Source organism: Panthera leo, chromosome B4, assembly GCF_018350215.1.
Source record: "Panthera leo isolate Ple1 chromosome B4, P.leo_Ple1_pat1.1, whole genome shotgun sequence".
NCBI lineage: Eukaryota > Metazoa > Chordata > Mammalia > Carnivora > Felidae > Panthera > Panthera leo.
This window is the reverse complement of record NC_056685.1, coordinates 95,956,211-95,968,632: the sequence shown is the minus strand read 5'-3', so window position 1 is coordinate 95,968,632 and position 12,422 is coordinate 95,956,211. Positions and strand designations below refer to the sequence as shown.

General features: G+C 40.2%; 1 protein-coding gene across 2 annotated transcripts in view; it reads right to left on the bottom strand.

Annotated features, from left to right (window-relative positions):
• Positions 1 to 7,749: 7,749 nt before the first annotated feature.
• TPH2 (tryptophan hydroxylase 2) overlaps positions 7,750 to 12,422 on the bottom strand; it is a 103,411-nt gene continuing 98,738 nt past the window's right edge. For both annotated transcript variants that reach the window (XM_042944641.1, XM_042944642.1), the window contains exons 10-11: positions 8,055 to 8,188; positions 7,750 to 7,924 (exon numbers count right to left, since the gene is read on the bottom strand). In XM_042944641.1, the coding sequence (XP_042800575.1) occupies positions 7,750 to 7,924; positions 8,055 to 8,188 (309 nt within the window). The remainder of the gene's footprint in view (positions 7,925 to 8,054; positions 8,189 to 12,422) is intronic.

Genomic DNA, 12,422 nt, shown 5'->3' with positions numbered 1-12,422 from the left:
GCTAGAACTGCAGAGTGGCCCTGAGCCAACTTGCCATGATTCAATGAACTACAAATAATAGTTTGATTTGCTTAGCGTGTTTCTTCCAGAAAGTTCCAACCTTATATATTGTTTCATTAATTTAAGCAGGCTTTTATATTTTTATTCCCACTTCATAGATATAAATTTTGATGTCCACAGAGAAATGCAAAACATCTCTGAGGCCACTGAATCAGTTAGCATCCATTGCTTTAGAATTCCCAGGTAGTGATTTAAGGCCATCATGCAAATGATCACAAGCCTACAGATTCACATCTGAATGAGATTCAGTCAGTTCAATTAAGATCTGGTCAAATAAAAGTATGAAGAGTCACAGAAATAAAAACAATGACCCATAACACTGATGTCGTACTTCTTTGGGCCATGAAGGTACAATGATTTCATCATCTACAAGTGTGCGACAAGCTGGAGATGTTTAAGTGCTGATAGATTTTAAAACAAGAAGAGAAGGAAATTAATGTTTATTAAGTAATTTTTATGGTTAGACATATATATAATATTTAATTATGATAATTCCATAAAAAAATATATTCTTTCAATCCCACTTAGAAACAAAACAGAAAACAAAACAGAAGCTCAGAAAGTGTCGATATGTCTATAGAGATCACTGAGGTCATAAGCAGAAAAACAAGACTTTGTACTTCTGTGTATCTGATTCCAAAGCCCATGTTCTCTTGCCATACTCTGAGGGAGAATTTTTGTTTAAAGCTGCTCAATTCCATTGAAAATGAGATCCTCCCAAGAGTTATGGTGTTAAAAGAAAAAGTAAGAAAAAAAACTGGTATGAGAAAGTCTTATACAGGTATCTTTTTTAAAATTTTTTAAAGTTTATTTATTTTGAGAGATACGGAGACAGTACAAGTGGGGGAGGGACAGAGAGAGAGGTAGAGAGAGAATCCCAAGCAGTTTCCACACTGCCAGTGCAGAGCTCAATGTGGGGCTTGAACTCACAAAACCTGAGATCATGACCTGAGCCAAAACCAAGAGTCGACACCTAACCAACTGAGCCACCCAGGCGCCCCATGGTATCTTAAGTTTAATTTGTCTTGGTATTCTTTTTCCATGGAACAAATCATGGGCTATGGATTGAACTGCAAGTAGCCACCAAGAACCCAACTAAATGCTTCTCTTGGGCCATTTTTCTGGCCACGTCTTACCGGAAGACGTCATACCATTCCCAGCACTCGAGGACGCGAAACAGGTCAGACATCCCATATTTCTCTGGCACAGACTAAGCCAGAAGGATATAAATAGTACTTCTTCAGGAAGTTGTGATTTCCAAAACCAAGTGGAAAAATGTGAAGAAAGCAAGTCTAAAATCTCCTGCCTCTCCTTTTGTGCTTTTATCCTGGGCGTTAGTACTTTTTTGGAGCCAGTGACAGCAGCAGTAAAATGAGAGCAAGGGAGGAGGGAGCAATTTATTAGCTCACAGACCTGGAAAGTCTAAAGGTACATTTAGCTTCAGGCACAGCTAAATCCATGGGTTTAACAATGTCATTAAGACATTGCCTCTATCTCTTATCTTAGTCCTACATTCCCTACATGCTGGCCCCTAGTAATTCCAGACTCACAAACTACCACCTTCCAGTCACAGAAGAAAGCAGCACACCTCTTTCCCAATGGTTCCAGAAAGAGCCAGGGCTCACCTCAGGACATGGCTCACATCATGGACATGGCCCATCCCTGCACCAATTGTTGTAAGATAGCTCATTGACCAAGCCTTGGCCATGAGCCCATCCCTGGAACTGGGAAGTGGAATCAGCTTCACCCAAGCTATGAACAAAGCATAGGGATGGGTGGTTCACAAAAGGAAAGGGGGGGGGGGGGCTGCAGTTACTGGTAGATACTGGCAGCTGGCCAGTGTATACAGAGTGACAAACACCCTCAAAGGCATATTTCCAACGTGGGAAAACCTCCGTCCAGTCTACGTAGGACTCATGGGGATTTTTCCCTCTGTTCCCAGGCAGAGACTCAAGAGGCAGACTCAGTCTGGCAATTAGCTGTCCGCTGATCACCAATCAAATGTGCTGGAGCGGGCTGTGCTGATGATCTGCACTTGCAGTAATCATTTGGCTGGGTGAATCAAATTATACTTTCCAATGCCACTTCAAATCAGGATTTCTATGTCTGCACTCGTTTTCAGCAGTAAGTATTACCCTGCAAGTTATTTTCTTTGATATTGACTATACGTGGGAAAGGGAGGAATTTCGGCTTCTTTTAAATTCTGCTCAACAGGAAAGACCAAAAAGTTTTAGAGATTTGTGAGAAGGCTAATTAGGATCCATTCCAGCTTAATAGCTAGGCTTTCACACTGAAATGGATAGGGGAACATGTTCTGCCCTTACAAGGTAGAGATTTTTCTTCCAAGTATCTATCTGATTTGGGAACCTCATTCTTTCATAATGCCATGTGCAGTGATCAATCAGATGTAATGATCAAAAGGAAGTTTGTTTCAATCAATCCCGATAACAAATAACTGCTATAGTGGCAAACCTAATGTGTTCTTCACTTCAAATTCACTTGCCAATAATTGGCCTCATTAATGCCTGTGAAGTTAGCTGTTCCCTAAAATTGGGCAAGCTGTACATTAGATGTGTTCAGTGGTTTTCAAACCTTTGGGAATAATAGACCTACTGAATCAGCATCTTGCTAGTTCCATGAAAATTAACAAGCTAAAAAGTAAAGAGACTGCAAGGGATCTGGAAGGAGGCACCAGGAAATTCCCAGCACCTTCCTATAATTAAGATTATCTCTCTCAACCTAAAAATGAGGGCTAGGTTTGCATCTTTTTTAAAGATTTGATTTTGACAGAAAATGAACTTGATTTCTTTGTGCCACAAGCTTTCAAATTACCCTACCCACATCTGTCAGATGTTTCCGTTGTTCAATTATAAAAACTGTATCCAGACTGGATTATGAGAATGCTGTTTGCAGGCACCATAACCACAGACGCCCTTAGGTTGAACATCAGGCTCACTATGATCTTCCCAAAGAAGGAAATGTGCATCCAGCTGCTGCACCAGACCCGTCCTTCTTGGAGAGAGGAAGAAATGACAGCAAGTGAACCTTTCTGGGGTATCTAAAATATACATCTGGGGAGGTGGAAGGCAGCAAGAATAGTGGAAATAGACAACTGATTCGCTTTATGAGGTCTATTCCCACAGAAATGGCTGGATGGCACAGTGAACACAACTGTTTAGTGTGCTTGGAAATAAGGGAGCTTTTTTTCCTGAATTATCCTAAATGTCAGCACCACCAATTGTTCACCTACAATGCCTCATTTTCTACTTCATTTTTGCTTATGCAGTTAATATTTGTGGGTCATGAGAAAAAAAAAATTGCATGGCTTTTTATCCCTAAGCTTGCCAGAAAAAGTTTAATCTAATATTACTTTGTCAAAGGAAACTAAGTATTTGCAAAAGACACAGGGTATCATTGGATATATGCTTCTCCAAATGATAACCCAGGTACCATTTTTCCAGTTTCCCCACTTTTCATCTGACAGTTCTAATCTACCCACCCAACTGTGTAACTTATTTAATTACTACTTTTAATAACGTCCACCATGATCCAGCAAGATACTGACTCTCTAGCATTGCAATAGCCTCCTAATTGGTTTTACCCCACCCTCCCATCCCCGTTGGATTCATTTCCACACAGCATCCTGAGTAACCTCTTAAAAATGTAAATCAGATCTGTCACTGTTTTGCTACAGCTCTCCAGTGACTTTCCACTCCATTTAGAACATACCTGACCCCCTCTGAAACCCTATATTATCTTATCCTTGCCTCCCATGCTGCTCTCTTGTCCTTCCTCTGTAGGCTTCCACTGGCTTTGATCTTGCTGTCCCCTCTTCCAGAAACATTCTTTCCATGGGTCTCTTCATGCCTGGCTTCTCCTCATCCCATGGTTCTTAGTCAAATGCCATCTGCTCAGAAAAACTTACCCTAGCCACCTTATTCCTTCCTCCTGCCCATTGCTCCTTATCACTCCAATTTCTTCATAGAATTTGCTGTGGTCTCAAATAATCTGGCTTTTTGCCTGTATCTGCCCACCAGAATATAAGTTCAAAGTGGGCATAAACTTTCTCTGCCTTATTTACCACTATATCTTCACTGTCTAGAAAAGTGTCTCATACAGTCCCTAATACGGTCTAAGCCACTGAATAAATGTTTTGAGGCCCAGGTCATATATATTATAAAGAATCACCATTTCATGTTCCAGAACTGGTTTATTTTGAACACATGCAAATTTAATATTAGAAGCAGTATCTCACTATTAATTCCCTTGCCTCTTCCCAAAATATGGCAATCTGCATAAGAATCATTTCCCAAAATAAGAGAATGTCTTTGCAAATTGAAGAGGAAGAAAAAAAAAACTCAGACACACTAGAATACTCTGGACTGCTTTCTTTTTCATTATAAGTAAGACAAGGTTCATGAGAGTAAGCATCAGTGCTTGATTCTTTAGAAGTTGAAAATTAGATCAAATGAATTGGAGGACAACTACATCGTGTGTTAATGTTTTCCTTCTCGAATGAAGAAAATGAGATGATGTGAGCCATGACTCCATTTGAAAATGAAACCTTGTATTTCTATTTGCTTCCACGTTAAAGCACACTGTTTTTCATTTTAGACTTTTCATGTTGGTAAATGTTGCAATACTTTGCATTCATTAGGCACAGGCCCATCTACTATGTGCAAGCAAGACAAGAACACATATATCATCCCCATAAAGCATCATTTCTAAATTACACAGTAAATAAATGAGACTAAGCCAGAAACCCAAGGCTCCACAACCCTCACCACAAATGTAAAAAAAAAAAAAAAAAAAATTTAGCAACTTGGTTGGGTCAAAGTTCCCTACTCTTATAAGATGCAATTTATGAACAATCTATTAAGCTCTCATCATGCCAAATAAACTGATCATCCAAGCATACACTGGATGCCTGACCCTAACTTGTAACAGACAAAAATGCTTCAAGAAGAAAACTGGACTAATCAGATTTCTGGCTGTCTTTTGCCAATGTGTGATGCATAAGAAACCTGGCATTGCCAGGAATCTTGGGTTGGTTTCTGATTAGCCGGTTACAGAAGTCAGCAGCAAAGTCAAAATAAAGTAGCAATTCACAATGAGATGACAGTGAGCAAGCATCTTTAAATTTATAATTGCCCTTGATTCTATTTAATTTAGCCTTAAGTCATGAGTCATAACTGAGACAGATGGTTATACTAAGCAGGTATCAAATATGACAAGGAGCTAGCTGTGATTATTTGGTTGTACTATTTCCATTTGGGAACTTTTTCTGCCAACACTTTTCCTATGATGGCTGTTAAATTTTATAGGATTTTTCCCACCATTAGTTGTAATAGTATTTGCATATTAAATGCTCACGACAAATGAAAACCATGATTCCTTTGTTTCACACAGTGAAAACCATGGTTACTGCTCTTCCAAATGGAGAACAAATCTAAAAAGAATCATGTAATCCCTCCACCTTATATGATAACCTATATAAGCTCTGTGGGAAAGCCTATTTACTTTGCAACTCTTCTATTTTTGAAACAACATAGATTTTGCACATGTGGGGAGAAAAAGCCAATCAGAAGATAGCTCAAGTGTTATTTTTGTTGAGGGAATTTGTTTACAATTAAATATAATTCTTCCAGTCCACTTAACTGAGAACCTCCCCTCTCATGGGGCTAAAAGGGACAAACTTGATGGCTACTTATTACACCAAATTATGAAAACAAGGCAGAAGGCAGACATTAAGAATTTCTTAGCCAATTTTCCTCTTTGAGAAAATTCAGCAACTAGTTCTGGAACTTTCTGGACTTATTCTGGGTTATTGTTCTAGGTTAGAATTTATAAGTAAATAATTACTCAGGGTCATCTAGACCTAGCAAAACAAGATGTAAGAAACTATGTAGTTTGGAATCTATAAAACTACTGAAATATGCAACTACTTGATCATTCTAGATCATTTTGCTTCAGCTTGCTCATCACTTCTCTACCACCAATACTCTCTCAAGGCACTATCTCTTCCATTTAAAATAGCATTTAAACTGCGTAACTATCACATTCTGTCTACCAAATCCCTTTCCAAAACTCAGTTGTTCTGAGAATCCTTCAGAAACGAAAGACCCTCAGTAGTTAAGGAACCACTATTCAAACCTCTGATTTCTTTTCATTTTACCTCTCCTGATGCATATTTTCACTCTTTTTCATGTTCTTCCCAAGTACATCTAGTACAAAAATTTCTGACTCATAATGGGCCCATATGAGTATGAATTCGTTTGAAATCACATGCCATTTGTTATTAAAAGAACATCTTAGAAATTGCTTAAGCAAATATTGTAGAATTTCTAACTTAAAAGTCATTTTGTCACCTTTCTCATCTCTTTTTCCCATCCTTTCCTTCATCCATCCAGCATTCTGCATGACAAAAGTACAATGTGAGGAACAGTGGTTGTGTTTGTTGAGAGAATCAGACGAAACTTATTCACTCATTCAGATTTTTATTTGTTCACTTAGTCACCTGATTATACCTCTTACGGCAAAGATGACTAGAGATTTGTGGTGCATCACCATTATCTGCCCAAATTTGCCCAAACTTTGGGCAAACTGGACAAACTCTCAGAGATCTGGCTTGGTTTGGGGGCCGTGAGAGGAAACATCTGTGCTGTTGGAAGCCCTTGATCAAAAACCAAATCCTATTTAGCGATTAACATAGTTTTGTAAGTATTAGTTTTCCCTTCTCTACTACACACAAATATACCAAGTTGAATTTAGCAATCCAAAAGTGACATGCAATGGGCTGGAAATGTTAGTGCACAATTAACCGCTGCTTTGGGCAAATCACTTAACTTCTCTGAGACGCAATTTCCACAGTTTTGAAACCCAGGCTCTATGATATTATTGTTCTCTAAGACAAATGGATTAAACACCTGAGCATGATAATTCTCTTTATTCCAGCATAAAATTCATAGTCCCAAGACCTTCTGCCCATTGTTTAGTCTTTCCTAATGTCCTTTCTGGAAGTATTTTCTTCCAAAATACTTTGGAAAGCATGCCACAACTCAGTTTCTACATGGTCAATGCCACCTACATGTTCCATTTGCAAAATGTTCTCTTTTCTAACATTGTATAAATATTCAACCTAAAAACCATTCCAACCAGTGGGTTCACTAGTTTTCATTTTTGAAACAGAATACTGTATCTTTTGTTAATGTGATGAGAGTTTTCACACAATTCTGGGTTTATCTCAAATAGTGCTGTGGAAACACTGATACTATAGAAAATAGAAACAGTTTCACTGCTATTTTCATTTTATCTAATGAACACAGAGGAAAAGCTCAGATCTGAGAAAGAAAAAGTAATAAGCTAGAATCATAAGAGGGCTATTTGTTACAAAATTTAAATAGCTGCAGTTTGGTTAAGGACACCAAGCAAGAATGTCAAATCTACTTAAGACATTTAAACATGTTACAATATTTCAAACAATGAGTGGTTATCTGTCATTGGGTTCTTTATGGTGTTTCACACATTAACACAGTAAATTACAAGTAGATAGAGATATGCAGAATTGTACAGAATTGCATGCTCAGTAGCCAAGCCATGACTCAGAGAGTTATTGGTGTTATATGACATTGATTGAATTGCTGCTAAGCCCCAAAAAGATCATTCTGGCAATGACAATGGTCCCAGGCATCAAATCCCCAGATACTGGTTCATTTTGTTCAAGGCATCACACACTGTGTTCAAATCACTGCGAAGGTCCTGCACCACGTTTTCAATACTTCTGGTGTCTTTCAGAATTTCAATACTCTGTGTATAGGGATTGAAGTACACAGAGAAGGGACGGGTAATTGACTTTGCAAAGTCCCTGCAAAATAAACAGAAATAGAGGGATAAGTGATCAACTGTCATTGGTATAGGAGATACAGATAGAAGGAAGGAACAGAGCCAGAAAAATAAAAAGTAATTTTCTGGAGATGGAAGAAACACAAGTTTACCTCATCTTTTCTTTGGCTTCTTCAAAACTTTCTGAAACAAAGTAGGCTTCCTGGAAAGTGGTGATAAGGCATTCCTGTAAGCAAGTGGTCTTTGGGTCAAAGGCTTTCACACATGCCTTGTCAGAAAGAGCATGCTGCAAAATATACCACGAAACCCATTAAACTCGATAATGAGACTTCCAAAGTGCCATGATGTCACAGTTCTATAACACAACTCAGTATTTTTACAGAGCTGCTCAGTTACTAGTCTGCCATGAAATACGGTACTCTCTAAAAATTCAGGGTAAAATGTGTGTTAGGGGTTTTGTTTTGTTTAAGTCTGTTAGAAGCTGAGAGGGAAATGAGATTATGGTATTATTTTATGTATTATCAGACAAATTCATATGGAAGGACAGTTCAGAGCTATATCCCAAAAGAAATGGAATTTTAAATCTATGCTATGAATAGAAGCAAGGAGACAGCATAAATATGGTCCTAAATTTATTGCTATAAGCACTGTACTAAAATTTCACTTAAATGGCAGAAGTAATAATTACCTGCGTGGAAAGGTAATTGGGACTCTGACTGAACTATTTGTGGCCTCATTGTGAGACATTTTGAGGCCAGGCACTGTGTATCAACAGAGTCTGGAGTGGGCTTGTATATTTGAGGGTACTTGCAAAGCATTCATTTCCCTTCCAGCAAGTACAGCAGAGCAATATACAGCAGATAAATATTGTCAGGTGGGAAAAGGGAGCTAATATTAATAGTTACAGTTATGCACAGAGAAGGCGTTAGGAAAACAGGGAAGCCAATGTAATTACTCTTTGAACCATCATTAGCTCCATTCACCTCACTACATGACTGGCCCTGAGAACAGCAAGAAACAATAGATGACTGTCTTCTCAAGATAAATTCACTGATGCTGAAAGTTAGTGGTCACTTCCTGCCACGTGCCACCTGCCTATTTATCGTCCCTAGATTAATGGTTCTCAAACCTCATGTGCATAAGGATGACAGAGGAGCTTGGGGAAAAATGCAAATACCCAGGCCTCAGTTTTATTTAGCAAGTCTGGATAAATCTCAGGAATCTGCATTTTAAAGGCTTCCGAGGTGATTCAGACTCCAGTGGTTGTGAACTATATTTAGAGAAATACTCCTCTGGATTCTTTTTCTTAATTAAAAGGGTAAATTAGTTGGGGGAGAGAAGCAGAGTGAGAGAAGAGGCAGCAGAAACTGTCTTGAACGGAGAGAAAATGGGCTCTACTCTAAATGTTACTGCTGTCAAGCTGGGTAACCTTGGCCTCTCTTCTGTGCCTCTGTTTCCATAACTGTAAATGAGAGGTTTGGGATGGATGATTTCTGAAGACACTTCATTCCAGCATCTGGGTTCCACCCAAAGCACTTTTCTCCCTCTCGGTACAAGAGGTAGATTGCTAAAGTTTCCTGGAGAAATGCTGAAAAATCTTTCCTGTTCAAATTCTTGGTACACCCCCAACAATTTCAAAATGCATGGGATGATTTGCTGCAGTCTTCCACGAACAAGGCTGTGGTGCCCTAAGTTTGAAAATACAATTGCAGACCAAAGGACTAACATGCAAGAGAAAGGGCACGAGGGCCCACCTGCATGTGATTTGCTTTCCTGCAAAGTTGCATTGTCCAGATCAATGCATATATGAATCAGGGAATGCAGAGGGCCTCTGGGAATGAACTCATTCATTCTTTTTGGCCCACAGAACAACTTCATTAAAAGCAGAAGGTCACTACACCTGAAATGCATTTGTGCCAGATTCAATCCAGTGCCATGAACATCAGGGGATTTGGGTTCCACATGACTAATAATTCTGTCCACATTTTAAAAACAACTTCTAGGTTTCAAGAAACAAATGTCCTTTTCTGAGAGCTGGTGCTCCTTTGCAAAGAACAGGCCTCCTACTGACTTGCTGTGGTTTTCAGAATTAGAAGCGGCTTTCTTTGCAGCCATGTACTCGAGGTGGGTTTTACTTTACCCTTCACCGGTATCTATGTAAGGAAGGACAGTGACAGATTCAGTGTCCTTGATCTTTCCATGTTCTCATGCTCACAATCAGGGGCATGAGGGGAGTGGTAGCCAAACAGACCATGAAAACAGTTAAACCTCTGCTCCCTCAGGCAGGGCATCCCTGCTGAGCCCAAGACTTTTCATTGGGTCAATACAAGCACAAGAAGGAGACGAAACTCATCTGCTTGGGTTTAAAAGGCTTTGGTAGGCCATTAGCAACCCAGCAGCCACCATGTGTAAAGGAGGCCTCCAGAATGTGTGTATACAATAACACAGACTGAAATCGGTGGAGTTTTAGAAAGAATTATCATGTGACAATTCCACTGGATACTCAGATGAGCCCATTTAGTTATTATAACTAGTAAAGGGGAGGAGAGTAAACCAAGAAAAAGGCCAGAAGGCAGAGCGCTGTGCCCCAGACTTCAAGTAAAGTGAATGGATTCACAGAATAAAACTTGAGGCAAAGACCATTAGGCAAGACACATCACATTTGCCTAATGTAACAATCAAAGGAAAAACTGGGAGCTGATTATTTTAAGCTATCAACAATGCAGTCTATCCTCAGGGGCCTGCTGTGTCCAATATGCTAATTACCTACTGGGGACCTCTCCATCCATGGGGTATGGGACCAGTGCTGCTCCTTGGCTATTACAATTATCGGGGTGATAGTGGTACCCAAAGATTAGCCACCTAGAGAATGATAAGAGCCTGGAGTTGGGGGGCAACCAGTGGGTGAGGCCAAAAACGAGGTGATGCTCACACCTGTAAGTGGTCTTATTTACCTGTGGGATGACTGCCAGGAATATCCATGCAGCCTATGAGGTTCCTGTTTCTGAATACTAGAATGTGGCCCAAAGTCTATGAAATAGCATCCATGTCTCCACTGATGCCCCATGGAGTGGAGCCCTACTGAGTTTGATTCTCAGCTCCTGTCTGCATCTATCTCTAAGCTGCCTCCATGTGAGGGAGCAGCCTCCATGCTTCCCCACTATGTCCAGAGTGGATTCTCTGTAAACATGGAGTCACACTACTTGATGTCCCCGGGGACTTTGTGGCGAATCCTTCCTAAAGTGTTAACGGTCTGATATCCTGAGGTCTGCAAGAATTTATCTGACTTTGGCAGACAGAGGCTTTATAAGGCTGAGAGAATGTGGCTGACAGTCTTTTTGTCTTAAGCCATTTTAAAAGTGCAAGAGTACTTAAGAATCAGCTGCTCTCATCTAAATGCTGTCTAGAAGGATTGTTCTTTATTTACCAACAGTGCTAAAGACAAGTGTGCAGGACTGGGAGCTACAAGTCCTGGGTCCTAAACACAGTTGTCCCAGAGGCATGATATCGAATGAGTCAGACTTCTCCATCGGGACAGGGTGTCCTCTTTGATAAAACTGAAAAGATTGATCCACATGAATTCTAAAGTTCTCCTCACAATATTATTTTAAAAGGTCCTACAGGGGTGCCTGGGTGGCTCAGTCAGTTGAATGTCCGACTCTTGATTTAGGCTCAGGTTATGATCTCATGGTTGTGGGATCAAGCCCTACAATGGGCTCCACACTGAGCGTGGAGCCTGCTTAAAACTGTCTCTATCCCCTGTCCCTCTGCCCCTCTCCTCCATCACATGCTCTCTCTCTCTCTCTAAAATAAATATTTAAAAAAATTTAAAGGGCCTGCAGGTACACTGCACTCCCTGTCATCTCCCCCCTCTTCCCAGGCAGCACAAATTGACCATAGCAACCTTTCCCATGGCCTAGGCATGGCCTTCCCACACTTCCCAACACAATCCTTCAGTGCACAAATGAAGACTTATTTGCCATTACAGCCTTTTAAATACAAAAACTCTTTTTCCACATCAAGTTGCCTAGAACCTAATTATTACCTAAAGTTTCTATGTGACTTTGGGCAAGTTATTACACCTCTGGAAGCCTATTCCAGTATCCTTCTGAAAAATGGGACTACTAATAGTATCTACCCCCCCAGGGTTGTGCCTGGCACATGGGAAGCACCGTATGCTGAGTTATTATTGCCACCTCAGTGTGGAGATGATGTTGGTGTACACAGGCATTCAGCCACACCTGCCACCATTGATACAGCTCTTCTCCCCACTGGGTCCAGAACCCATAGACAAGGAAACACGGCCCTAGCTATGAGGCTTCCAGGTTTTAGACCACAATAGTGCCTGCCCCAAGTTCACCAATTTAAAATCTTCCTTCCTCCCAGCCACCTGCCTTTGCAGGCACAGGGTTATTATCTCAACTATTCTCCACATAAATCCTGTGATCCTCACCCTCTATATTAGGACTGGTTTAAGTTGGGAAAAAACTCAAGTGTGAAATCAGGTTTAGAGGTAGTTT